At 57.9% G+C, this 27,850-nt stretch overlaps 1 protein-coding gene across 3 annotated transcripts; it reads left to right on the top strand.

Moving 5' to 3' along the window:
* The first annotated feature begins 1,345 nt into the window (after positions 1-1,345).
* Positions 1,346-26,422, top strand: KCNC4 (potassium voltage-gated channel subfamily C member 4). Of its 3 annotated transcripts, none has more exons than XM_076358107.1 (5): positions 1,346-1,684; positions 3,714-4,460; positions 9,405-10,341; positions 11,930-12,115; positions 17,983-18,518. In XM_076358107.1, exons 1-5 carry the CDS (start codon positions 1,517-1,519, stop codon positions 18,117-18,119), a joined length of 2,175 nt encoding a protein of 724 aa, XP_076214222.1. In that variant the 5' UTR covers positions 1,346-1,516; the 3' UTR covers positions 18,120-18,518. The 3 variants fall into 3 exon arrangements, with proteins under 3 accessions (XP_076214222.1, XP_076214224.1, XP_076214225.1); XM_076358109.1 differs by lacking the exon at positions 17,983-18,518 and adding an exon at positions 25,196-26,422 and having other exon boundaries at positions 1,347-1,684; XM_076358110.1 differs by lacking the exon at positions 1,346-1,684 and adding an exon at positions 1,904-2,648.
* Positions 26,423-27,850: the final 1,428 nt, after the last annotated feature.

The raw sequence follows: 27,850 nt of genomic DNA, 5'->3' as shown, positions 1-27,850 counted from the left end.
CGGTCATTCCAAAGGCAGACGATCACCACCACCATCCCCGCTCCGGCCCAGCCTCCTCCCACTCCCAAATTGCTTTTATTGGAGCAAAATTGCATCAGCGCTGCCGCGGATGGAGCCAGATTCACCGCCGGACCGAGACACCCTCCGCCGCCTGTTTTATTTCCTTGCCTTGGCTCCAGCCTGTGTTGCAGGACCCACAAGATGGCACTGTGTGACAGCAGCACGGGGACTCTGCCACCCGTGTCCTCGGGAGAAATTTGGGGTGCAGGCCCTACACGGGAGTCGGGATGAGCTAGCTCCCCTTGCAGGCAGAGGTCGTGGAGGGACGGAGCTGCAAACTCTGTCCGTGCAACCTGCGCAGCCCAAATATCTGTGCTCAGCTGGCGATAAGCAATTTTAGCTGAAAAATTCACCCGACAGAGGCGGATGGCAGAAATGAAACTTGCCCACGGCTTGCGACAGCTTCTTTGGGAAGACCCACCTCCAAGAGAGCGTCCTGAAAGGTTGCTTGGGGCTCGTGCCCTGGGGAGCTGCTCTGCAGCATCAGCACCCTGTGGTGCCGTGGGTGCCACCACCCACAGACCGGAGATGGACCTGTCCCACCAAAAGCATGAAGGGAAGAAGGCAGAGACCTTGTTTGGAGCATCTAGGCATTGCTGAGGTCAAAGTATCTTTTTATTAACAGAATCCTGGGCTGGAAGGACTTGGAGAGGTTGGTTTGTCCATCTCTACCCCAACGCAGGATCGTCTCTCCCTGAAGTGAGCTGCAGTCCACCTTCCTCCTCCATCCCTCCATGGATGGAGACACTGCATGATCCCAGCATGTCCCCAACCTCTCCTTTAGGCCACACAGCCCTCCAAGCATCCCGTGGCCCGTTGTGCTGGTCTTGGTGTGCCAAGCTGGAGACGTGTCCGATGTGCTGGGCCATGGGCAGGGCTCAGGGTGCTGTGCCGGGTCAGGGGGAGAGACAGTGCAGAGATCAGTGTGGGGGACCCAGAGACCCCTTACCGTGTCCTCAGGACTCACCCGAGGGCTGTGGCTTTCCAGGTTGGAGCTGATCGTCCTTGAGATCTTCCAGGTCCTGCTGTTCGTTCCATCCTTTACCTGGATGTTATCTGAGATGCCTTCAACCTTGCAGGAGGTCCCTGCAGAAGTGACTCCCTCTTGCTCCAAAAAGGCCCTTATTCATCAAGCTCTTTCTATTTTCTCTCTTTCTCTCTCTCTCTTTTTTCTTTTTTTTTTCATGGACATTAAAAATCTGAAGGCATATTTAGAGAGCAGACAGCTTTGGGCGGGTGTTGCTGGCTAAAAGATCTCTTCCTTCCCCAGATACAACCCATTTGTCTGCCTGGCCACCTCCTCCCGCCCCAGGAACGGCCGTGCTCGGGTGCACGAAGATCTCCCCAGGATGAAAGTCGCCGGATAAAATATTAGCATCAGGTCGCAGCATTCCTTTCTCCTGGCCAAACTCGCATTACTGATGATGAGGAGCTGAGCTGCGATGCCTGGCCGGTGATGCAAGGCTCGATTTTTCCAGCACGGTTTTCCTTCGGGCTCCACGCTCTCCCGCTGGTGCAGCCCCGGGTGGTTTGGGTGTGGAGCTACGCCAGCCTCCACCCGCTCAGGATCCGGCCCTGGAAGCTGTCGAGTTGCAGTTACAGTTGGAGCAGGGCTTTCGTGGTGGTAAGATTTTAAGCGCGGCTCTCGTGCCTCGTGGCTTTTTGGGTGGAGTGTGTTTGCCCCAGCCACCCCCGACGTCCCCCAGTAAGGGGGTGAGCGTGTCACCGAGGGGACAAACCTGGGCAGGGGGTGAGGAGGGGACCTGGGACCCTGGAGGGGGGGGGACGACCGCTCCACAGAGCCCAGGGAGGTGCAGAGAGGGATGCTGGAGTGGGGCAGCATCGCCCACTCACTGTCCCCTCGCCCTGCACCAAGGACCCCCTTATCCAAGTGCTGACCCCCCAGCTTAGCCCCCCACCCCAATAACAGGCCTGTGCTGGGCTTGGATCCCACCTATGACCCCAAAGCACCCGCCTCCATCCCCCCCCAGCACCAGCAGTGCCAGTGCAGGAGTAAACAGCTCTGGCAGGACCGGGTCCCTTGGGTCTTCGTCTTGGTGGCCGGCTTGTCGCCTGGGGCAGCTCTTCACCTCCTCCCCAGCCCCAGGAGATGGGACTGAGCATCACCAGCACGCCAGGGGTGTAAGAGCCCCCCGAGGAGGGGGGTTTAGGGGAAGGGCCCCTGGGGCTGGGGTGGTTGGTACCCTGAGTCCCAGCCTCAGCATCCACGGGTGCAGCTCCGGGGAAGGGGCATCTTCCACGCAGGAGGCGAAACAGCAGAGAGAGATGCTTGGGGAGGGTCGTAGGAGGGAAGGAGGGCCAGGTCTGCCTGCAGCCACCCAGCTCCCCACCGGCCACGGACCCTCACTCGAGGTCGGTCTCTCCTGACCTCTCGGTGAGCGAGGGATTGCGAGCCAGGGAGGGATGGGATCTGCTCGAGCCTCTGCCAAGAGCTGGCTCCAGATCCGCAGGCAGCTCTGGGCTGCATTTCCCCTCCAGCGCGAAGCGGAGCTGGGGTGTCCGGGGTTCACTCCTCGCTGACACCGAGCCCCCGAGAGCCTCACTTGCACGTCGGGCCCCGCGGGGAGGTGAGCCGGTGGCTGGGGGTGCGGGGGGCCTGGCGGGGGGGGGGGGGCGGGTTGGGATGGGGGTGGAGGGGATGGGTGGACGGAGGGATGGGAGGATGGAGGGAGGGATGCGGGGATGGAGGAGAGTGGTTGGGAGGAAGGGCAGCGGCGGGGGGCGCCGGCGGGGGGCTGTGGGGCTGGGGCGGGGGGGGTCCCCGGCCCCCCCGGCGGGGCGGCGCCGGCTCCCGTAACCCCGCCGCTCGCTCCCAGCCCTATAAAAGCCCCGGGCGGCGGCGGCGCTTCCCCCGCCGAGCCCCGGAGCAGCCCTCGCCGCCTCCCCCGCGCCGAGCCAAGCCGGGAGGCAACGGCCGGGGCGCAACAGGCCCCCCCCGGCCCGGCCACGCGTGAGCGGCCCCCCCCCCCCCCCGGCGCCGCAGCCCCCCCCGGGAGGGCAGGGCCCGGCTCGGGGGGGGGGGGGGGGGGGGGGGGGGAGGGAAGCGGGAGGGGAGGCGGCTCATCCATTTCCCCAACCCCCCCCCCCCCCCCCCCCCCTCGGGCGGGAACCGGGGAGGCGCCCCCCGGCCGCCGCCCCCCTCCCTGAGCCCGGCCCGGGGGGGGGCGGAGGGGAGCGCGGAGCCGCCGGAGCGGGAGGGGCGGGCGGCGGGTCCCCCCCGCGCCTGGCGCTGCAGGTACCGGGGCGGGGGGGGGGGGGGGGGAACGGACACGCAGCCCGGCGGGGCTCAGGGCTCGCTCCCCCCCCCCCCCCCCCCCCCGCCTCGCATCGGCCTTGGCGGCGGCAGCATCCTCCCCAGCCGGGCCCGCATCCCCCCGCGGCGGAGCCGGGGCTGCCGGACCCCCGTCCCCGAGCCCTACCCGCGGCCCCCTCCTGCCTGCACTTGTTGCTGCCCGGCAGGGCTGGGCTGGCTCCCGGTTTAGGGCGGTTTTATTTAGGAGGGTGGTTTTGGAGGGGGTGGAGGTTGCAGCCTCCCCTGCCGTCCCCCAGCAGCCAGCGGTGTCCGGCTCGGCTCCAGCCTGCTCCCCCTGAGGCCAGAGCCAAGCCTGAGCCCCCGCTTTTCCCCTCCCCAGTCCCATCTCTGGCCCCCTCTCCCGCCTCCGCCGACCCCCAGCTCCTCGCCCGGAGGAAGGGTGCGCGTAGCGTGCATCTCCCATCCACCGAAATCTATGATCAGCTCGGTGTGTGTCTCCTCCTACCGTGGACGCAAGTCTGGGAACAAACCACCCTCCAAAACATGCCTGAAGGAAGAGATGGGCAAAGGGGAAGAGTCGGACAAGATCACCATCAATGTAGGTGGTACCCGGCACGAGACCTACAAAAGTACCCTACGGACTTTGCCGGGCACCCGCCTGGCCTGGCTCGCTGACCCCGATGCCCAGAGCAACTTTGACTTTGATGGTAAAAGCAATGAGTTCTTCTTCGACCGTCACCCCGGCATCTTCTCCTACGTGCTCAACTACTACCGTACCGGCAAGCTGCACTGCCCCGCAGACATCTGCGGACCCCTCTTCGAGGAGGAGCTGACCTACTGGGGCATCGATGAGACGGACGTGGAGCCCTGTTGCTGGATGACCTACCGCCAGCATCGCGATGCTGAAGAGGCCCTGGACATCTTCGAGAGTCCCGAGCCCGGTGGAGGGGCCGCTGGAGAGGAGCCTGAAGAGGAAGGGGGTAGGGAGATGGCCCTTCAACGCCTGGGCATGGATGACAGGCCGCCAGGGGCAGCGGGGGCTGCCGGAGGGGGTGGCTGCTGTCGGAATTGGCAGCCCAGGATGTGGGCGCTCTTTGAGGATCCCTACTCGTCCAAGGCGGCAAGGGTAAGCTCCCGAAACGTGCCAGCGGGGCGGTGGGATGGGGCCATGCTGGGGTTGTGTCTTCATCTCCCCATCGCCATGGGTGAGATGGACTCTCCTAGTGGGTTACGTGGCCCCCCCGTAGCCATCCCCCTCCTACCATGGGGCATGTTGGCCATCTCCCATCCTACGGGAAGTCTCTTCCATCATCTCCCTATCTCCTTCCACCACATCGCATCTGGGGGAGCTGGGCTGAAACTGGGGGCAAGCCCACTCCTTGCCCACTTCGCACCCTCGGGTGCTGCCTGGGCACCTCCTGGGCACATGGAGATGAGGGATTGTCAGGGAGAGTCCTTGGCAGGGCTGAGTCCTGGCAGAGTTCCAGGATGCTCTAGGACAGGCAGGATTGCTTGGGTTCCTCTCGCTGGGTTGTGTGCATGCCCACACCAAACCCCACATTTAATGGCCCAGCTGTGGAGTGGGGGGACAGGGCTGGTGCCTGCTGGCACCCAAAGCAGGTCCTGAAGCAAATGGGATCCTCCTAGTTGTCCCCAAGGAGCTCGTGCTCCTCTTCTACAGCAGCAGCAGCCCCAAAGGACACCCCGGGCGTCTGCGCAAGCACCCTTCCCTGTGCCCTGCAAGCGCCCTCGTCCCCGCACCCCTGTCCCCCATCATCTCTGCGTCGATGCTGCCCACGCACAGCATACGGTCCCCATCAGCACGTGCGAGCGCAGGCTCTCAGCCGTGGTTAACACACAAACACACAGACACACACCAACCCCCTTCATCCACGCACGTCCCTGGGGACCCGGTATACCATGTACACATACACATGAGCACATACGCGCGCTAACATCCCTCTGCGACCCCCCCTTGCACACGCAGATGATCCCTGCCCACAGACACCGACATGCCTGGGATGTATCCCCCATAGCCAGGTGCATCTTTGGGCTCCCAGCCTGTCTTGGGCACTATTCTGTGCACGTCTCCTCTCCCAGCTACTCTTAGATCATCCCCAAAGCGCTGCCCACCGACCCCCCAGACACCCACCCACGCCGTTCCATACCCATCCGGTGCCATCCCCGCATGTGTGTCCCCTGTCATGCCCAGTTTATAAATCTGCCGTGCGCACACACACACACACACACACAGAGGCATTTGGGATCTAAATGAATTCTGGATGCATTTAGACGTGTAAAAAAAAAACAAAAAACCCAAACATCAATGGTAAGAAATCCTGCAGGCATTTCACACCCACCAGCAGTGCGCGGGGCAGGGGGTCAGTTTGTCAAGGCGGTGGTTTTGCAGCTAACATAAGAGCAACACACACGCAGAGGATGCTCGGGCAGCAAGAGCTTTGCTCGTTTTGAAAGGGGTACCTGCTCCTTTGCCCGTCTCTGGGGGCTCGTTGCCTCTGAGAGATGCTCTGAGTGGTGCAAAGCTCCAAATTAAAAAATAAACCCAAGCAGAATAATTCCAACTCAGATTTTTCACGTTATTATTTGGTTCTGCTTTTCCCGTGTGCTGAGCTGCGCTCAGAAAGGCGTTTGCTAAACAGAAGCAGGAGGAGTGTGTCGGAGGGAGCAGAGATGGCTGTGACGCGAGCCCTGACTGGGGTTGGAGTGGGACCAGTCTGCACTGGGAGCTCCTCGCTTCCTTCTTACTGCTCTAAGATAAAGGCTCAGCTTAGCACCGCCACGGGGACGGTCACCTTCCAGCGGTAATGCTCACAGGCTCTTCTGGGTCATATTTTCCACTCTAAAATATCAGTATAATTTTGCAATGGCTTAGGAGAACTGCTTTGGCAGAAGGGGAAACTGAGGCACGGGGCAGTGCAACCAACCTAAGTGAGCGCAACCTGCCCAGTGCACCCAGTTAATGAACCCAGTTAATGCAGGGAACCGTTACCGGTTCGGAGTCACCGTCCAGCACCAGGATGCTCCGGGACCCATGAGCATCTCTGCAGGTGCAACGTTCATGGTGCTGCCCTGGCGTTTTGGAGTGGCTGAAGTGGGATTTCTTTAATACTGCCCCGTTTCGGAGTCTCCCCCTTCCTTTTCAGAGCAAAAGGGGTGCTGCCGGCCGCGGCATTTGGCCTGGGGATGCACCGGAGCAGCCGGTCTGGTGTGTCTTGCCAAACCTTGACGGCAGCGGGAAGGAGAGCGGTCCCAGGTTGTGTGCGTAAAACCTCTCCCTCGATCGTGCGACAGCAGTGACTAAGAGTCTCGGGGGCTGAATTTCTCCGGTCCTTGCTCCTCCTCGCCCGCAGAGCAGTCCCTCAGGCCCTGACTCAGTTGGCTCCTGGCTATTTCCATCTTTCCCTTCTTCCAGCACTTCCCTCTCCTGGCACCTCTTGAGCTGGCAACTGCGTGAGCGTGTGGTTAGAAATTCCCCCCCCCCCCCCCCCCAGTTTTTAGCCTCTTTTCCTTGTAGCATCGATGCCCACAGGATCACTGGCTCCTGTGTTTAGTCCAGTGTCAGTAAAAATTTGGTCCCTAGTGTAGCTGCTGTCCCAGCTGGAGCGTAAAACTCTTTTTCTCCCCACGGAAAACTGCCCTGGCTGTGATTTTGCCTCTACTTCCAAACTCTGCTCACTTGCAGCTCCTCATTATTTTTCCCTTTGCAGCCCGACTGACCTCACTTCCATTGGGACTTCCAGGCTAGTGCCCCCCCGTAGGGTCATGGGTTTTTTGGGAACGCCCATCCCAAGCTGTTGAGCGCATGTTGAGATCGTGTAGATCATCGGCGGGTTCTGGAGGACTTGTTTGGCGGGACTTTTGGTGCTGTGTTGGTGGCCACTGGGTCTATACATAGATTTTATTTTATTTTTAAGACAGTTTTGGAAAAACACTTGAGCTCGGAGCAGAGGCCAAAGCTGAGATAAGACATCTCAGGTCAGATCTTCAGCTGACACAAAACTGGAGCAGCATTATTGACTTTGGGGGGGGTGATGGTTGGCACCGGCTGTGAACCTGACTATCCTATTTTTAGAAGTTGCTTTTGCTCCTGGGGCTAAATCAGATCTCACCTACGCGGCTCATACAGCAGGGCTGTTTCATTGCCCGAGTGTTTGCAGAGTCCAACTCTCTTCCTTGGTAATTTTTTTTCTTCCTACTTTGCTTTGAGTCTAAGTTTTTACTCTCCAAGTTCTCCTGAGATTCCCCATACGGGGAAGCTCAGCAGCGTTACTCAGCCCTCAGCTGAAAAGCGGATTATTTTGGCCGTGCCACCGCCGTGTAGACACACTTGTCTGGTTAAACCGGCCTTGCTTTAAGATCCCGCTTTTTTGTTGGGTTTGCTTCCCGAATTGCGCATGGCTGATCGGCGAGGGCTGCCTTCGGAGCTGCCGCCAGCAGAGCAGCGTCACGGTGCGTGGTCCAGAGTGGTCTGGTCTGAGGGGTATAGAGCATCTCAGCCCATCCCCGAGCAGGTGTCTGTCACTGGGAGCCGGGGGGGGGAGAATCATCTTCCAGAGGTTTCTCCATCAATTAGAGCCTGGCTTAAGCTTCACACCTAACTTTTGGAGGGTTGATGCTCTCTGTGTTGGACCCACATGGGTTTGCCCTTGGGGACACCCCTCAAGGATGCTCTTGGCAGGCTCAGGGCTGCCGGCATGTTACCGCCAGTGTCCGGGGCCGGGTTTTTCTCAAGCGTGACTCAGACTGTCTCTGCTGCTGATTCACGCCAGCCGAGGACCCGGGCTGTCGTCTCGAGCAGGCTCACGGTGCAGCTGCCTGCTGAACGCAGCCGGTCGGGTGGCTTCAACAGCAAAAGGTCGCATCCTGCTCGGTGCGGGCAGGGTGGGTTAGCAGCAAAGGGTGCTGTAGCAGGATCTGCTCCCGGGAAGCCAAACCCGCTGTGCTTTTGTGCTGGAGGAAGGTAGAAGAAGAGCTTTTCTGCTCAGAGGCTTTTTTTTTGGGGGGGGGGGCTCTTGGAAACAGATGCTCTGGGTAACGGCCTCATCATGAGCTCATCCTGTCGGGGAGGAGGGCTGAGCAGGATTGATGGGGGGGACGACAAAGTGTTTTCTTTCTGACACAGCCTGTGATTTCCACCGCGTGCTGCCGGCCCCTCCTCGCTCACATCCGAGGCGAAGCGGCAGCGTGCCGCGGGGAGGAGGCGGCCCGGAGGGGACAAAGGTCTCACCGGTCGGGCAGAGGGGAGAAATGGGAGCATCTGGGCGTCACCAGGTCCAGGCATCAGCGGGACGCTGAGCTCTGCCTGCTCTTCTCCTCCTCGTCCTGCCCTCTTGGTCCTGGGACCATTCGTGGGCACGTCGTCCACCACTGACCCTGAGGGAGCAGGGTGGGGGCAAAAGGACTTCTCTGACACATCCAGACCCCAAATCTCACAGTCATGAATGGTGCGAACATCTCATCGGGGGGGGGTGGGGTGGGTGTTGGGATGAATGTGGGGGAAAGCTCTTTGACTTAGTCCTCTCAAAGTTCCCTTTTCATGAGTGTTCCCAGTGGAGGCTTGCTCCGAACCCAGGCTGTTGCAGGTCTTCCTTCAGCTCCATCACTGTCACTTCTGGCACATCTCCAGCCACAGCTGGAGCACAGCACACCGTCCCCCGTACACATCGTAGCACTTGGAGAAAGGTTCTGGACTGATGGCCCTAGACACTGAGGTTTGCTGTCAACTCATGTCCAACTCCCTGGACAGGTCCAGGGAACCCTCCCCGTTCTCCATCCTTGGTCTTGGGGAAGTGGGTGGCAGCAGCATGGCTCCTGGGGTGTTTTGAGCCTGTTGCACTCATTTTTATTGAATGAGGACTTCTCCCATCCCTGCTATTGCTATTCACTCGCAGGGATTAGAAGAGACGTACCAAAGGCAGGTGACACCAGAAGTGTGTCTCAGGCTGCCCCAAAGTTGTTGTCACGGTGGTTCATAAAATTGCCGCTCTCCTCCAAAGGGGAGAGGTTGACCCAAATCAGCTAACGGCCCGTGTAATTTCTACTTTTGCAGGTAGTTGCTTTTGCCTCGCTTTTCTTCATCCTGGTCTCCATCACAACCTTCTGCCTGGAGACGCACGAGGCCTTCAACATCGACGTCAATGTGACGGAGACCCTCGTGGTTGGCAACACCACGACGATCCTGCTGACGCATAAAGTGGAGACGGAGCCCATCCTCACCTACATCGAAGGGGTCTGTGTCCTGTGGTTCACGCTCGAGTTCCTGGTTCGCATCATCTGCTGTCCAGATAAGCTTCTCTTTGTTAAAAACCTGCTCAACATCATTGACTTTGTGGCCATCTTGCCCTTCTACCTGGAGGTAGGTCTCAGCGGCCTGTCGTCCAAAGCTGCCCGGGACGTACTGGGCTTCCTACGGGTGGTCCGTTTCGTCCGGATCCTCCGGATCTTCAAGCTGACACGGCACTTTGTGGGTCTTCGGGTGCTGGGCCACACACTCCGGGCCAGCACCAACGAATTTCTGCTCCTCATCATCTTCCTCGCCTTGGGGGTCTTGATTTTCGCCACTATGATCTACTACGCTGAGCGGATTGGAGCCAAGACGTCTGACCCCCGCGGGAGCGATCATACTCACTTTAAGAACATCCCCATTGGGTTCTGGTGGGCGGTGGTCACGATGACGACCCTGGGCTACGGCGACATGTACCCCAAGACCTGGTCGGGCATGGTGGTGGGGGCTCTCTGTGCGTTGGCCGGGGTGCTCACCATCGCCATGCCTGTGCCCGTCATTGTCAATAACTTTGGGATGTACTATTCGTTGGCCATGGCCAAGCAGAAGCTGCCAAAGAAGAAGAAAAAGCATATACCCCGTCCGGCCCCGCTGGACTCCCCTACCTACTGCAAATCTGAGGAAAACTCCCCCCGTAACAGCACCCAGAGCGACACTTGCCCGTTGGCGGTAGAGGAGGGGGCGGCTGAGCGGAAACGGTCAGGTGAGACCCCAAAGGTGGGGCAGAGGGAGGGGGAGACCTCTGGGAGCCCGCAAGGCAACGTTTCTGGTCCCCTGTGTCCCAGAGTCCCTGGGGACTGCCCTGCTACAGGACGCAGCCCCCAGCTCTTGGGTTGGTGAGGACCTGGTGCAGAAAGGACTGGGGCCCTTGGGTGTCCGGGTATTGGGTGCCGTATTGGTGGACGAGGATGCTGCAGATCAAGATCCCCCCCTCCAGGCAGGGGGGGAAAGGCCATATCCTGCTCTCCTAATGGCATAGATCGAGTCACCGTGGTGTGATTCAAGGTGTCCCTACCTAGCCCACCTCTTCCTCACGCTGACAGAGGTAAGACCATTTGCCCGATTCCCATCTTAGCCTGGTAACGCCCTTGGGGTAGATTTTCTTTTGCTTCCTCCCACCATAAATCAGGGCAAGCTTCACCAAAATGGATAAATCCATGGATATTCCCTGGGGCTTGGCCCCACCTCCCCATTCATCTTCTAGTAGATGTAGGATCCCTGCACGGCAAGGACAATGCTGCTCCAAATCCTGTGCTCAGGCAGGAGCAAAATCAGCCCCTGTACATTTATTATTTGGTCTCGTGCACTGAGCTGAAGTTTGGGGTTTGGCCAGTCTTTCCTTCAGGTCAGGAGAGGGCATGGCCCCAGCTGTGGGCAGTCGTCGGTGGGCAGCATCGCTTGGGCTAAGCTTGGGGGGACTGCGAGAGCCCTGCCGTGGCACCATTGCTGGCCACGGAGGCTGCTTTGCCCTTTTCGTCTTGGCTTGCTGCCAGCGGCACCTCTGGAGCAGCCGGCCTTGCAGTGGGGAAACAGGAGGGACCTCGGTGGAGTTGTGTCCTGCACCGACATGGCATTCACTGAGGTCAGCCCTGAGCTGACCTCACATCTGGCCACAAGTGTTTAACAGTGATGGTCCTTCACCCGTGGGGACACAGGGAGCTCCAAATGCCCCAGATAGGTGTTTTCCTTTATAAATCTCCCTTTTCCACGTGCCTACGCATCCCGTCTGCCCCAGGAGCCCTGGCAGTGGGGAGCAGTGAGAGTAGCTGTCCTGCTCTGGGGGAGCAGGTCAACCCCATCCCTTCACCCCGACACTGATCCAGGAGCTCAGGCCAGACCCTCACCTGGCATAGCATCCTCTTAGCTAACGAACCACAGAGTCAGATGACATAAATTAGCACTTCAGCACTAACCTGAGCAGCCCGTATCTCGGCGGTGTGAATTTTGGAGAGCTAATTCCCACAATTAGGTGGGTGGATCTCAAAGACCGGGGGTGTTTCTTCCCTGGCAAACCCTGCTTGGCTTCACGCAGGGTATATAACCCTCAGCAGGAGTAAGAGCTGCTGTTTGCCGCTTGGGATTAAACTCTGGCATGGTCCTGCTCCCCTGGTCACTCTAAGTTAGCATGTCCAGGCTGGGATCAGTACCTGAATTTGTGGGTGTTGCTCTGGGCCATCTGCAATCTGGTCGTCTTCTTTCTCGCATGGTCTAAGCAAACCCTTCAGGCCACCCCAAGCACCTCGTCCTGTGGGTTTATCGACTGCTGATGGGTCTCTGCCACCTTCTTGCAGACTCTAAGCAGAACGGTGAGGCCAACGTGGTGCTGTCAGATGAGGAGCAGCCGCTGTCACCGACCGATGAGGAGAAACGGCCTATACGGCGCTCCAGCACCCGGGATAAGAACAAGAAATCCTCCACGTGCTTCCTGCTGGCCACGGGTGACTTCTCCTGTGCAGCGGATGGAGGCATCCAGAAAGGTATGGCTGATGCTGGAGGTGTGAGCTGGCCCGTGGGCTGGGGAGGGCAAGGTGGAGGAGCGAGGTAGAGGTTTATTGCATCTGTCCAAGACGGTGGTTCATCTCCATCTGCCTGCCTGGCTGTTGTTCTCCGCTCCCCAAATCCACTTGTCTTCCTGCCTCTCCATCTGCTTCATCTCCGTCCACCGCGTCTCCCCGTGCTAGCTCTACCCTTTTTGTTTTCTCCTCCCCCAATTCCTCCTCCCCTGATTGCCACTATTTGGGGTCTGTGACCCCATGCTGGCTGCACTGCCCTCCTTGGGGACAGGTCTGTCCCTTTGCTCCCCGGTGCTCCGACTTCTCCTGTCCCTCCAGCTCTTCTCCCTGGGCCTCAGTCACCCATCTCAGGGTGATGTGAGGGGGACATCTCTCCTGGGGAGGTGGTGAGGTTGTGACTGAAGATGGTCCAAAGGTTTTCAGCAGGGGAAAAAAATCCACAGGCTTCTCCTTCCCTCTCCCCGTCTGATGTCTTTTGGTGGGTTTGAGCATGGGGAGCCGCGATGTGTCAAGCGCTGCCTTGCCAAAAGCGCCGGGCTGCCAGAAAGGCTGTCTCCTCTGGGTTTGGAAAGTGAGCTTTGCTAAGTGTTGAGGTTTTCGATGGGAAACTGTGGGGGAGATGAGTCAGGAAAACACAAAACTCTTCTTCCCATGACAAAACAACAGCCCTCTTCAGCCCCGTCCCTTCGCACCGTCCTCCAGCCTTCCGTGCTCCACCAGCGAGCGTGCCCTTTGCCCGTCTCCCAGCCCCCCAGCCCCTGGGAGGGTAAATCCAGTGCCTACCCTGAGCCACGAAATCCAGCTGCACCCTTGATTGCTGGGATAACTCTTAGGACACGGCTCAGTTTTTTTAGTTTTTCTTGTGTGTCCAGGGTGATGTGGGATGATGTAGCTGCAGAGCTGACCTACCTCTGCCCCCTTGGTACCATCTAATCCCAGTTACTCACGGGGAATGGTGCATGCGAGCTGGGACCAGGCAGGAGAAAAGATGATGTGCTACGTCTCTGAGCTGCACGCCGAGACCTGTTGGCTCGTGGCGTTGGTGCTTTGGAGACCCTCGAGGGTTTGTCGCTGTAGCTCTGCTTGGGTTGGTAAAGACTGGATGGGCTTGGGACATAGGGAGGACCTCAGCTTTGGGTCTGTGACCTCCAGCCCTGGGGCTCAGGTTCATCTCACGCCCTCCCGGCATCTTTTACGCTGGGGAGTCGCCTGTCTTCATGTGCGAGGCAGCCCGGCTCATCCCAGGCTGGCCTGGGCCAGACTCTCCAACAGCCCCTGGAGCGAGGGGAGGTGTTTGGGGGCAATCACGTTTATTACATTAGTAGAAGCAAATTGATTGCTTCTTCCTGGGAAATCAAGGATTCCCTTTGGCGTTCCTGCTCAGCATCGTCCCTTAGAGAGAGGAAAAAGATGAAAAGCTTTGCTCATCTTTGGGCAGAAGGGTACTATACAAATATTGGCTTGAAAAGCCTCAGGTTTTCCCTGGAAGTGCCTTTTTCTGGGAAGTTGGTCTCTTTTCTTAATGCCTGCTAACGAGAAGAGGTGAGGGGGTTCTAGTCCTGCCCCAGACTGGGGGGGATGCTGAACTGAAGGGATGAAGGAGAGGGATGAAAGCCAAGTGCTGATCTTCATCCTTACAAGATGCTCACGTCAGGCATCTCTTCAACTGAAGCATTTGAGCTTGGTCCCACTGAAGCCAGGAGAACTAGAGTAGATCTAATAGCTGAGGATCCAGTGATGCTTTTGCTGGGCTCCCAGATCACGTTACTTGGTTGCAGGAGACCAGGGGATTTATTTCATGCATGGTGGCAGCAACAGCTATTCGAAAGGGCACTTTGGTGATCTTCGTTGGTTTGTTCTGGTGTCCTTCCTGCAAATGTCAGTGTGCCTTATATGATTAAAAATAGATGTCTGTGTGGGTCACTTGCCCCCACCTTGCTGAAATCCACCTGGAGAAAGGTGGATCTGGTGTCCAGAGGGGCTTGAGTGATGCGCGAGACCTTTTGGGAAGAGGGAACCTCAGTATCTGCGTCCTGCTTGGGCTGTTGGGGATGGACCGGTAGGATGCTGTCCTGGGAGGTCAGGGCTGATGTCTTCCCTGGTGAAATGCTCCAGTGTGGTCAGGCTTAGTGGTGACCAGAGATGATCAGAGGGGCAAAGCAGCCTCCTGCGCTCCAGCCGAAAGCCACTGGGAGCCGCAGAGGCGCCTCTTCCTCCGGTCCTGATTTATCTCCTGCTGAGGCTGTTTGTTCTGGTACTGGGCTGTTGGCAGCTCTGCAAATTGAGATGAGCTTGGTTCTGAGCCCGACTTGCTGATGGCCATCTGTCAGATCCTGGGACAGGTACTGATGTCTGCACAAGCTGTGGAAATCAGGAGATGGATCTGGTTCAGGAATATGCTGCAGATCTCGGCATCCATCATGGTTTGAGCCCGATTCCAGCGGTTGGTCCCACTGGGGCAGCTCAAAGAGAAGAGCTACCCCTGCCCACCACCCCTTGGACCTGGGACCTGGAGAAGACCGAGCTGGATTGCAGTGGATTGCCACGTGGCATGTGTTTCTTGTCCCTATTGCTGCTTCCAGTGGTGTCACCTTGCTCCCCTGCTGCTGGGGATGACTCCGGACCCCTTACCTCTCCCTCCAGCACTCGGGTCCTGCTCAGCAGTTCCACAAAATGCGTCCTGCTGGGGCACAGACATGCTGGCGTGGGTCTGCCTTGGCATGTGAGCACCCGTCTTCTGCTTGGGTGGAGTGAGATTGGAGGCAGGATGAGTCCAGCATCCCTCATGCTAGCGAGATTGGTTATGACGGTCTAGGAAAAGGTAGCGATTGAAACCAGAGTGGGATTTCAAGAGGAGACACAGGGAATGGGGTTAAATGGGGGGAAGGGGATTTACCCTTTGACGGCACACTGGCATTGCAAAGGGGCAATTTTTGGCTTGGTTGCCAGAAGCCAGAATATCATGCAGCTGATTTTCACTCCGTTGCTTGCTGTTAGCGCAGGGCCATGACTGGCATGTGGCTTGAGCAGCGTGGGATCGAGCGCAGGGATGCTCACGTGAGCATGCTTGGCTGGGGGAGGGGGGGGCAGGGGGGGGAGCAGGGACAAGCCCACGTTTGCACGGGGACACATGTGCGAGTGCGTGCAACATGCAGGCGAGCGCCAGGCCGCCGTTAGAAACAAGCACAGGCGTTCCTGGGCAATGCTGCCTGCTTGCATTACCCCGTCCCCATCTGCTGCCAGCTCAAAGCATGTGCGAGCACGCACGTGCGCTTGTGAGCTGCGAGCGTTTGCACGTGGTGAGCGCGGCATTGCCAGGTCCCGGGGAAGAGCCCCCGGGTGTTACCCACCGCCTCACCGCTCTGTTTATAAGATGCCTCCACACGGCTCCTTGGCGACAAACCCATTTATAAAGCAATCCCGGTGACCTCGGTTAGCACCTATGCGAGTTGCTGGGATACCGGCTCCATTAACGAACAGCACCGGTGGCAATTAGCAGAGCACAACCCTCCAGCGCTTTGCAGCTTGACTCCCGTGGTGGCACCTGGCCCTGAGCTTGGTGGAAAACCGCGATGGCCTTGCGGGATGGAGTTCTGAGCTCCTTCCCGGGTGTTCCCATGAGCGTGGCTTTGTGCGCGTTGGGAATTAATTGATGGAGAAAATGAAGTGTTGGGCTCGGGGCAGGTTTGCCCTCGGAGTCCCGTTGCGGAGGGGCCCTGGAGCAATCAAGCATCTTTATGAAGTGCTGCCCCACACTGTGATGCTCGAGACTTAATCAAAGCTGGCAGCGTGATTTTGGCCCTGTTCCTGTGCCCTCCCTCCACCCTTTTCTATTCAATGATCTGAGCGAGAGGGCAAAGAGCATCCCTATAAAGCGCTCAACCACATCAGCGGGTCCTTGCATCGCCAAGGCGGCTTCCAGCAAGCCCCGATCCCATAACAACTCTCGACAAATTGATGTTGTTTGGGTGCTGGATCCATCGGTAGCCCCGAGATTTCAGGGACCGGTTGCATCGCGGCACGATTGCTTCCCACGCGCATGGCTCAGGGTGGGATGCGGGCAGGGAAATGCGTGAGCGCTTCAAAGAGCCTCAGCGCTCCTGGAAAAAGAGCAAGGTTTGCTGAGGGATGAGCCCGATGCGGTTTTTTGGGTTTGTTTTTTATTGGGGGGGGGGGGGGGGAGCAGGGGGTCTTTGCATCGGCTGCTGTAGGTGGGAAACATCCCTAGCTTGGGATGGGGCTCGCCCCCCGGCTCAGGGCTGCACTGGCTTCCCTCCTCGCTCACTGCGTGGATTCATGCCAAAAAGGAAAGAAGGAAATTGCTCTTCTCTTTGGGGCCTGGTTCTGCTCGCGCTTCCACTGCGGGAACGGGAAAAGCTTCGCTGAAGTCAGCAACAGGTTTAGGCGGGCGGCCAACTGTCCCCAGCCCTTTCTCTGCTTCGAAGCTGGAGGAGCCGTGTCTCCTGGGGGGGCTGAGTTATGGGAAGAGGTTGGAGACTCCTGCGCCTCCCTGCTGGCTGCTGTGGTTGGGAAATGAGTAGGAAAAAGGTACAAAAAGGGGATAAAAAAATCAGATGTAAAGAGGTAGTGCTCTGGAGCCTTTTCCAGATGATGCTCGTGTCTCAGCATCCTCCTCGGGTGTGCATGGAGGTGATGCTGCGATCGCTCCGGAGTGAGCGGTCAGCTCTGATCCGAGCCCAAAACAGCCTGGCCCGGGCCAGCACCCACCATCGGTGCATTCGCATCAAAGTAGAACCCAAAGATGTGCCATTAACTCCCTGGGGGGATGCGGGGACGGGTGCTGAGCTTGGCACTGCCGAAGGGACCATCCATCACCTTGTTTTTCTGCTGTCAGGGAGCCGCCTCCCTCCGCTCCCCCCCTGCGTACAGACACGCGCTCGCTCGCATGCGCTTGCTTTCTCCGGAGCTCGCTGGTGCTTGCAGGGAAGGCAAAGGTGAGGCTGGATTTGCTCGCCCGGGCACTCTCGGGGAAGACGCAGTGAGCGTGGCGCGGCGCAGGGCAGTTGGGCTCATCACGGCCGGGAGCATCCTTGATTTTCCGTACTTTGGCAGCAGAGCTGTCCCTGCAAGGTGTAGCGATCTGGAGAGCAGATTTTGGGGCTCATCTTTGAACAGGGCTGCTGTTTGGACCTAAAAATCCAATTTTCAGTGCAAATGCTTAGTTTCTTTCCAGAAAGAAGAGTGGCTTTTGACCTGCAAGAGCATTTGTTCTGGCTGTTGCTTTTCAATAAAAGCTGGAGCAATTTCTGGCTCTTAGGGGGAGTGTGAAGGGTCCCCATGCTTAAAGCAATAGAAATATTTGTTCTTTAATGCAATTTCTTATGGAAAATAATGAGCACGTCTACCTGCTCCTTTCCATACAGAAAGGTGTCAGCAGCAGCTTGCTGCTACAGCCGGCTTAAAAACCAGAGCCGGGGGAATAACTCCTTCCAAATCCCATATTTGTTTGAGTTCTGCTGCTTTTCCCTGTTTGCTTCAGCCCACAAAATCCCCAGACTCATTCCTCATTCAGAGCAATTTGGGAAACAAAACCCAGCAGCCCCCAGGACCCATTTGGTCTCCCAGCATCAATGACTTTCGAGTCCTGGGTCTGGCCGGCGCTGCTCGACTGCACGGGGAGGCAAGGGGAAGGGAGGGGAGGTCCGGAGGACCTGCAGAAGCTTGGCTGCCCTCAAAAAGCCCTTCCTGAATTTTTGTTAGGGGGTTGAATTGGGGTGTGGGGCTGGGCAGTGCTCACCCTGGTGCTCTTTGCTTTCCGAGCCTTTGGAAGGAGGCTGCTCGGCTCTAACCTGTCCGTTTTCTTCACCAAGGCTATGGAAAATCCCGAAGCCTAAGCAGCATAGATGGTGTGGCAGGATCCACGGTGGGCTTGGCTCCCCTCGCGTCCCGCTGCAGCTCTCCCTGTCCTCTGCGGCGTCCCTGCTCTCCCGTCCCCTCCATCCTCTAAAACGCCGCCCGGATCCCGCTTTGTCGTGTCGTGTTGCTCTGTCCCCCCTTCCCCGTGATGCTGTGTCTCCGTGGCGGTGCCTGTGCCCAGAGGAGACCGAGCTGGGACATCTCCATCGTTGAGAAGCGGGTTCTGACCTTCTCCAGCCCAGCGCTGCCGCCGTGCTCCCCGTGCCCAGTTTGCAGGACGTGTAACATCTCCATTGAACTTGTCTCGTGTCCGTGTGTTTGGGACATCCCTGGAGTAGGTGTTGGGGTTTCCCCCCCCCCCCCCTTGAAACCTTATTCATCCTAAATAAATTGGGCCAACCCATGCGATTCCCTCTAGTGTCGAGCCCTCCTTCCCGTGGGCCGTTTGCACTTGGGCTAAAGGGTGGTGGAAATGCAAGGAGGACATGTTGACTCATAAAATTATATATCATTGTGCTGGAAATGGCTGAGTTCATATAATTTTAGGTCCTTTTTTTTTTTTTTTTTTTTTTTTTTTAAAACCAGCCTCAAGTTTCTGGAGGCAACAGATGAATAAACCTCTATTCCCTGCCCAGCAGCGGTTCCCCTCTTGTTTTGTGCCTTTCTCTGCCGAAATCGCACTCTCTCCTTCCCCTCCCCTTCTCCTCCAACCTCAGGGATGGTCCTGGGGCTGAGGGTGGCTTTGGCAGCCTTGAAAACCAGCCCCGAGGTCCCGTGGAGGTGGGAGGCTGTAGGGCCCCGGGCTGGGTGTGGGGAGCACGCGGAGCTGGGATAAAGGATTGGCAAAATAGATGTTCCCATGAAGAGCTGGGAGGTGGTTGGCAGAGGAGTGAATGTGGGTCCCTGGGAGCAACTGGGAAAGCTGCTGCTGCTGTTGAATAGTGGAGAAATGAGAGATTTGAGACAAAATGATGCCTAAATGGATGGGGGGATGAATCCTCTTTTGAGACGGATGCAGGGTGGTGGGGCAGAGCATCCCCATGGGGATGGGAGCTGGGTTTGAACCAGGTCCTCCCCCAGCCTCGGGAGGATGAGGCTGGAGTGCCAAACTCCCTGCCGCACTGCTGGTTTTTGCTCACGTATATTAGTTTTTTGGGATGATTTTGAATGATGTCAGATGTCTTCCTGAACTAGAACAAAAACCTTCAGTTCCCTGACTTCTGGTTCGTTTCTAGCGCCGTCGCCCCTGCTCTGCCTCCCCGGAGGCGGCTGGGTCTCGGGTGGCGGAAAGGGGCTGGTGTGGGGGCTGCATCCCCGGCCTCGACTCTCATCCCGGTGCTCTCTCGGCCTCTTTCCTTACTCTGAGCAAGTCCAGCTCGCTGGGGCTGGAGCCTGGGGACTTTCAGCCGGAGGATGGGGAGCAAAGCTTAGCTTTGGGTGTGTTTCAATAAAAAAAAAAAAAAAAAGCCCCAAGAGCTTTTTGGGGGTCAGGCCCTTCCCCTCCATCACGGCCAAACCGGAGCTGGTGCTCAGGGGATGACGCAGAGCGAGGATCCCTTTGGTGCAAGGCTGGTCCCCGCACCCCAAAGGAGCCGGGCTGGATTTTGGCAGATCCTTCAGCCGGGACCCTCCTGCTCTTTCCCAGGCTCCCCGTGCCTCAGTTTCCCTCAGTGTAGAGAAGGGTTAACACCGAGAGCCTCCTGCAGTAAAACTCCTTGCTGCCACAGTGGAAGAGATGCTACGCAAGGAGGAGGCATTAAATGCCTCGTCTGGCTTACATTTTTTCCTCCCCACTGGGTTGAAGGAGCTGACAGGAGGAGCCAGTCACCACGCCTCCAAAACCACCCCCCTCCGAGTCCTACACGGGGCCGACAAGAAGCTCTTGCCTTTCATTTCGCTTTTCTTCTTTCCTTCCTGCCTTCTCCTGCCCCAGCCGTGCGAGCAGAGCAGCGAGAGTCAAAGGGAAGCAGAAGAGGCGAAAAACCTTGGTGCCATGAGCCGAGCCTGGGGCTTGACAGCAGGAGCTGAGCACCGCATAGACCCGGTGCTGGAGCTGGGATTTCTCCAGATTTGGGGAGAAATTAGGATGAGCCGCATCCCTCCTCTGCCCAGAATGTCCTGTAGTGGTTTCCTACCCCTGTGCCGTGGACCCTGTGCCGTGATGGTGATTCACCCCTCGCTGGCAGCACCTGAGTTTACCGTGTGTTGGTGGTGTAGCTCCATTCCTTGAATTTCTGTGATTAAAGTGTATTCCCGCACCAAACGGTCGGGGTACCTCGGCAGGTTCGTGAATCACCCAAAAACCCCGTGAGCTGGGTGAAGGGACGAGTACGGCGGCACCGTCCCGGTGCTTCTCTGGCGCATCCTCCCCTTTGGAGCGGGCTCCTCTAGAAGCAGGAGGAGCTGGACTATCCCCAGCCCGTGCGAGAGGGAAGGTCACCCTCCATGATTTCAGTGGTCTCTGAATCATAAATGATTTAACCAAGGTCACGCGCTGACTTTGGGGACGAGCCAGGCATGAAAAACCAGCTCTGCTGCCCTGTCTTTTGCAGAAGAAGCAGATCAAGAGACTCAAACTTTGGGGTTTGAGTCTCTTGAAAGCAGAGGATTAACCCCGGAGCAGACGCAGCCACAGATCCCAAGAGGTCCCGTCCTCCCCTTTCCCCCCACCAGGCTCCCAAATCAGCTCATCCAAACACGGGAGCCAGTTGCCCGGTGTGGAAAACCCTTGGTGGACGCCCCCCCCCCCCCCAAAATCTCATCCCCATCAGAGCAACGAGGGTTGCGTATGAAGCTGACATGGAGCTGGTACAATGCAATTTTTAGCAGTGGCGTTATGCAACTCGGGAGAAGGGATGACTAATGTGCAAAAAGCTCCTCTAAAACAACCGAGTCCCGAATGGGAGACGGAGGGATTTCAGTGGGAGGCACCAAACTGTTGAAAAACCCATCGCATCTTCTCCCTCTTCCTCCCCGCCGCCTTCTGAACAAGTGATTTGGGGGATGCAGGAGGGGGAAAACAGCATGTTGTTATTTTTAGGTGGGGGTCTGGGTTGGTTTTGGGGGCGAGTGGGCAGGGGTTAATCCCCTGGATAAGATTTTAAGAGGAGCTGTAGTGGATCAGAAGAGCAGACCACTCAATATCTCTGTAGCCCAGGGTTTTATCTCAAACAGTGGCCAAAATTGGCTGCCTAGAGAATAGGACAAGAATAGAGCAAGAATATACGATACTTCCCCCGAATATCCTCCCAGCCGCTTATCTATGTTTAGGGATCTGGCAAGGAGCGCACGTTCCAGCTAAGGCGAAAAGCAGCGGGAGAGAGCAAGGTTGTTTGATTTATTCTTGACTAACTGAATAAATCAATAGGAGTCCAGCTGCCTCTGCCCAAGTCCTAAAATGGCATTAAAAAAAAAAAAAAAAAATCAACTGGTGTGCAGCGACTGTCAGGGCAGGGAGCTCACTGCCGGTATTCCAGCCTGGAAAGGAGAGTTTCCCATGGGATGGGGTGAGCGTGTCGGGTCTGAGCCGCTGTCTTGTTCCCAGCAGGACGCTGTGATCGAGCAGGAACACAGAGATAAAGCACTGCGCATACCACATATACGTGCCCCTCGCCCGTGTATAGCGCGATGCCCGGCAGCGTGGTACCAAGGGGAGCTTTAGTGCCCCGTTGCTCCTCTCCCCATCGCGGCTGCAGACGCACGTGATGCTCAACACCGGGAACGGGATCAGAGATTCCGCGTGGCATCGGGCTGCCCTGATGTTTGCGTCCTTGCACCCGTCTGTCTGTGTGTCCGTCTGCTGGGACTGGCAGCGCTTCGGGACGGGGATCAAAGCCCTGTAACCACCCGCGCCCGGTGCAGAAAGCAGCAGCCTAAGGAGCAAAACCAGAGCGGCCTCATCCTTCGGATCTGGAGGGATTTGGGGGCAGTTTCCCCCTCCGTCATCCAGCAGCAGCTTCTCCCTTCTCTCTTCCTCCTGGGAGACTGGGAGTCCAGTGCCGCGCAGAGGCTGCGCCACCGTGCCGGGTTGCGTGCAAAGTATTAATTGTTATTGTTGCAACAACCGCTCTGTTTCTCGGGAGATGCCTGAAAGAGCTGAGAAAACAGAAAGGCCTGTCAGACAGCCGGGCAGGAGGTTAAGATGTCAAGAGAGTAATTGCTCTACCCAGAACTTCCCCAGCACTGCCAGGAAAAATCCTCAGTGCTTATTCGATGACAATAAAAAAAAAAAAAAAATAAATAGCAACCTCATCCCTTGCCCGTGCTGACGAGGAATGGGGAGAGCAGAGGCAGATGCAAAATAAGACGCAGTTGGGCTTATAAATAGGTGCCTCCCAGCTCCCAGTCTGTTACTTCGTTACCTCTGCCCGGGCAATCGATCCTTGCGCTTTTCATAGAATCATAGAATCATTAAGGTTGGAAAAAGACCTCTAAGATCATCGAGTCCAACCGTCGACCCAACACCCCCATGCCCACTAAACCATGTCCCTAAGCGCCTCATCTACATGGCTTTTAAATACCTCCAGGGATGGGGACTCAACCACTGCCCTGGGCAGCCTGTTCCAATGCTTGACAACCCTTTCAGTGAAGAAATTTTTCCCAATATCCAACCTAAACCTCCCCTGCCGCAACTTGAGGCCGTTTCCTCTCGTCCTATCGCTTGTTACTTGGGAGAAGAGACCGACCCCCACCTCGCTACAACCTCCTTTCAGGTAGTTGTAGAGAGCGATGAGGTCTCCCCTCAGCCTCCTCTTCTCCAGGCTAAACAACCCCAGTTCCCTCAGCCGCTCCTCATCAGACTTGTTCTCCAGACCCCTCACCAGCCTCGTTGCCCTTCTCTGGACACGCTCCAGCACCTCGACGTCCTTCTTGGAGTGAGGGGCCCAAAACTGAACACAGTGTTCGAGGTGCGAATACTCGATGAGTATTTTCCCCCCATGAAAAGGTAAACGGAGGCTCAGAAAGTATTTTGCAGACTGCTGGGGAGCGGGTCGTGCTCCTCCTCTTGTACCCCCGACCCCAGGGTAGCGCCTCTGGTCCTCGCAGCGTGGGAGATGCAGGTGGCCGCTGGCTTTTGCTCCGTCGTCATGAAATCCCCCCCGTCTTTACGTGGTCCGTGGAGATGGGCGTTGCGGGAGATGCAGATGTTGGCTGGGAGGTGTTTAACCCCAACATCTGGGGAGCGCGGTGGGGTGCTCTGCCCCGCGGGGCGCTGCCGGCTCTTCAAACCCCTCCTGTTACAGTGGTGAAAAGGGACCTGCAAAGTGGCCCGGGGTGGCCCGGGGAAACCTTCGAGGGGTGGCCGGGGGACTGCAAGGAGCCGTCCCTGCAGGAGTGTTTTGGCTTTTGGTGATTTCTCTTGCAGCACCTCCTGAGCCTCTTGTCTGCAAACAGATCTTTCAAGGGGGGGGGGGAAGAAGGAAAAAAAAAAAGCAAGCACACTGGCAGACCACAGCGGAGTTAGTGTAGGACCTACCCAAATGTTGTGCTGGAGCAGCTGGAGGCTGGCAGCCCGTGGAGGCAGCGCGTAAGGGTGTTTGGGGAGATGCTTGTAGGGGGGGGAAAGTGGGACTGTGTGAACCCACCGTCCCTGGAAATGTGGGGAGGATGGCCCTGGCAGCACCGCAGCAGACCCTGGGGATTTTCAGGGCTGGGTCACAGCTGTGCCAAGCCTCCTGCCTTGCCCAAGGAGGGGGTGGCAGGGCATCACCCCGCTGCCGTTGGGTGGCAGATCTGCACCCAAAAAAAAAGGGCTGAGGAAGGAGCCGTACGCCGCAGAGGGGCTGCGAGGGCGAGAGGGGCTGGGACCCACCGGCGGTGCGGAATCAAGCCGAGACAGGAGGGTGGTTTTCTCGTGGCGGCTTTGTCTGGGGGACAGCGATTAAACAAAAACAAACAAACAAACAAAAAATCCCGGCTGTTGTTATTTATTTTTAGTCGTGCTAATTTTTTCCGAGGCTGGGAAGCTGCTTTCCAAGGCAGGTCCCTGGAGGATGCGGGCAGCAGGTCTCGAGCTAGCACACAAAATGGCTTTGAACAGGGAGGAGGAGATGGGAGTTAAAAGCCGAGTCGTGTCCCTGGTAAATCAATCGACCTGACGGGGAATGTTTCTAGCAGGCCACCAGTCCTGCCGAGAGCTTTTAGCGGCTTGCAGGAGTGATTGAACCAGGAGCGGTGATATTTTTCGGCAGCCCTTTCGTGCATGGCCAGCGCCGGTCCCCAAATTGCTGCTGGGGGACGATGCTGGGTCCCCTGAACCGCTCCGTCGTGGCAGCTCAGGAGGCGGGGACCTCTCCTGCAAGCCCTGGGATTTGGGGACTTGAATCCCAAGGGTTTTTCTGGGATGTGGGGCTTTGAAAAGCCTCCGCGGCTGGGCACTGCTCGCCCAAGCTGCGCAGTGATGCTCGACAGAGGATGAGACCTTTATTTCGGGGAAAATGAGATGCTTTTGGAGCTGCGTTCGGTCGGCAGGGGGGAAAGCCGCGAGAAACCCACAGTCAGGAGCTGGTGGTGGGTTTTGCAGCAAAATCCCTGGGTGGAAAGGGCAGCTCCGTGGCTTATCAGGTGGATCAGGTGCTGTCTCCCCGTCTGATGGCCCCTCGCCTGGAAACCGGGTCCTGGCACATGGGTAGAGGCGGTGTTGTGACTCAGAGCTCCAATCAATGTTAATTAATTCAATGATAATGAATGAAAGGGGGGGGGGGAGAGAGAGAGAGAGAGAAGAAAAAACACTGCGGGATATTAAATGCACCAGGCTTGGCTTTGGGACATCTGGCTTGGGGTTGGCTTGGGAAGTTTTGGTCAAGAGCAGCTTTCCGGGAGGAGAGGGCTGCAGCAGGGGTGACTTCTTTCCTCTGCTCTTCATTTTTACCCTCAAAATCGCCCTGACTCTACATCTGGTTTCTCTCGGAGAATCGTCTCCCAAGTCTCCATCTCTGGGTCCATTCTGAGGCTTTTTTAAAACATTTTTTCCTGATTTACTGATGGAATAGCAGCATTTCATCCCTCCGGAGAAGGCCGTTTTGCTTTGTAGTTACTCTGTTTTCCGCACCCTGCAGTTTGTGTCCCCTGGAAGCTCAGTCTTGCTCTCCCTCTCCTATTTCTCCACAAATAGCCGATGAAAGCAGCGTCTAATGGTGTGTTTTATACTTGTGTCTTTATTTGCAGACACCTGCCAAGACGTCCTCTCTTCCAGTTACCCCCAGGGTGAGGTGGTCACCTTCTCCTGAGCCCCGGCTGGATGCAGGCAGCGCCCCGGCGAGGGATGCCTTCCCCGAGGGATGCTCTCCCCGAGGCGGAGGGATGTGTGCCCCGAGGGATGCTTTCCCCAAGGTGGAGGGATGCTGTCCCTGAGGCTAAGGGATGCTTTCCCCAAGGGATGTGTTCCCCAAGGCCGATGGATGCTCTCCCCAAGGCTCAGGGATGCTCTCCCTGAGGCCAAGGGATGCTCTTCCTAAGGCTGAGCGATGCATTCCCCGAGGGATGCTCTCCCCAAAGCGCAGGGAGGCTCTCCCCGAGGCCAAGGGATGCATTCCCCAAGGGAGATGCTCTCCCCGAGGCCAAGGGATGCATTCCCCAAGGGAGACGCTCTCCCCGAGGCCAAGGGATGCATTCCCCAAGGGAGACGCTCTCCCCGAGGCCAAGGGATGCTCTCCCGGAGGCTGAGGGATGCTCTCCCCGAGGAGCTTTGCTTGCCCACCGCAGCAGCCCAAAGCTCCGGCTGCCAGCTCCGTGGCCGGGGCGGGGGGGGGGGGGGTTGGCAGCCGGGTCCCCCCCAGAGAGGTGCCGCAGGGCAGCGGGGCCGGGAGGGGAAGTCGGGGTGCCAAGGGCGGCCCCGCTCCCCCGCCTGCTGCCAGCCCTGCCACGTACACGCTGCCCGGCTCCCCAGCGCACCCCTGGGCTGCCCCCCTCCCCTCGCCCACGCTTTCGGATGCACCTAGCCCCTCCGCCTCCAGAGACTCGCCAGCTGCTCACCCGAGACATCGCCGCCCGCGACTGCATCCGTGCTCTGACCGCCTCCATCGTCAAACGGCTACTGGGGACCCTTCTCCAGGGTTTCGAAGGCTCCGTTCGAGGTGCCGCGAGCGGGTTGCTGCACCATCACCCCCCTTCTCATGGGTGCTTACCCCGGGGTGCAGACCCCGAGCGGATGGGGGTGGGGGGGGAACGAGCGGGTCGGTTCGGGCGCAGGGACGGGGACGGGAAGCAATAGGTGAATGAGGTGGGGTGAACCCGGCTGGCCTGGAAGGGTCAGTGTCTTTCTAACGCTGTTACATATCTCTGTGATCAAGGCAATACTACTCCCATTTCTGTCTGTCCTGTACGCATGCCTCTACCTGTCCAACCGTACTAGAGTTCGAATAAAGACATCCGTGAGCTGAGTCAGCTCCCGTACCCCTCCTGCCTCGGTATTTCCTCATCGCCGCCTGCCTGCTTGCCCACAAAGCCCTGTCCTGACCCCGCGTGTCCCTGGCAGAGGGGACGGTGATTTCAACAGCAGCGTTGCCTGGGTGTTGTGGCCAAGCTTCTTGCTTTCTCGCACGGCTTGGATGAGAGCCCACTGGAAAGCCCACGGCAGACTGGTTTCAACATCCACACGATATTCATTTGTTGAAGGCAAGGCACTGCAGAGCTGACAAATGCATTGGCTCTGCCTGCTCTATCAAAGATAAAATAATCAGCATTATGGCCACACCGGTGCCATCCTTAGGTTTCAGAGTGAACACCGCATTGAGGTGAATGGGCTGGTCCTCCCCGAGCTGTCTGGGCAGCCTGGCCGCAGAGCCGGGCAGATGGCACTAAGCTGATTCATGGGTTTAGGGCTGAGTATTTCACACCCTTCTGGGGCTGGGGTGCTCTCAGTGTCACCTTTTGACCGGCTCCAAAGGACGTTTAAACCCCCTGCACCCCCCGAGGCGCAGCGTGAGCCCCCGGAGAGCCGAAGAGACCTGGCACCACTCTGATCACTGCTGCAGTGAGTTGGAGGGGCCTCAGCTGACACCTCCAGGATGGAGATTTTGGGGCTCTACCTGTTGACAACCCACCCCGGGGACATGAGCTCTTTTATTTGAGACCAGTGCGGGGAGAGGCTGGGACAGTTAAAACCGGGGCGGCGCGGGGGGGGGAACCGAAAAGCTGCCACGAAATTGAAAAGAAAGCAGTCACAAATGTGAGCAATCCGTGGCCGGGGGCCAAAGAGCGATTAAAGCGAGAGCCTTCCTCCGAGGCCGGGAGCGAGATGCTCCGCTTCCCGCTGCGGCCGCAGAGAGCCCTTGCGAGAGCCCCGCGGTGCTGCTGGGTCCCTGGTGGTACTGAATGCCATGGCCCTTCTCCGACGTGGCCGTGGTCACGGACTGATCATCGGATCGATACTGAGTGCTTGGGCTGGCTGATCAGGGATGCTCGTTCAAGCGATGCCGGGCACCTGCATCCCCCCGGGGTCCTGCTCCCGCAGCGTTTGGGGACCGCGAGCGCTCGGAGCGTCTTGGCGGTGCTTGAGGGTGAACCTCAAGGGGACCGGCGCAGTCTGAGGTGGGTTTAGGGACAGGGTGGTCACGTTGTGGGTGGTTGGTCCAAAGCTGGCTGGAGATGTCCCCTGTAGCGTCCCTCAGCAGCAAGACAAGGTCCCTTCTCCATCCTGGACAAAGCCTCTTCCCATCACCGTTCTGTACCGCATCGGCCATTTGCAACCTGTTCCCCACTAACCCCTGTGCAAAAAATTAATCAGGAAGAACAAACCGGTGACTCAGGGACCGAGCGTGTCCCCAGGGACCCCCCAGCTCTCCAGGCTGCCCCTCTCCTTCCTCCTCCCTCCTTGGCTGT

Source organism: Aptenodytes patagonicus, chromosome 22 (genome assembly GCF_965638725.1).
Source record: "Aptenodytes patagonicus chromosome 22, bAptPat1.pri.cur, whole genome shotgun sequence".
Lineage (NCBI taxonomy): Eukaryota > Metazoa > Chordata > Aves > Sphenisciformes > Spheniscidae > Aptenodytes > Aptenodytes patagonicus.
Note: the sequence above shows the minus strand (reverse complement) of the source record. Positions and strands in the feature narration are given on the sequence as shown.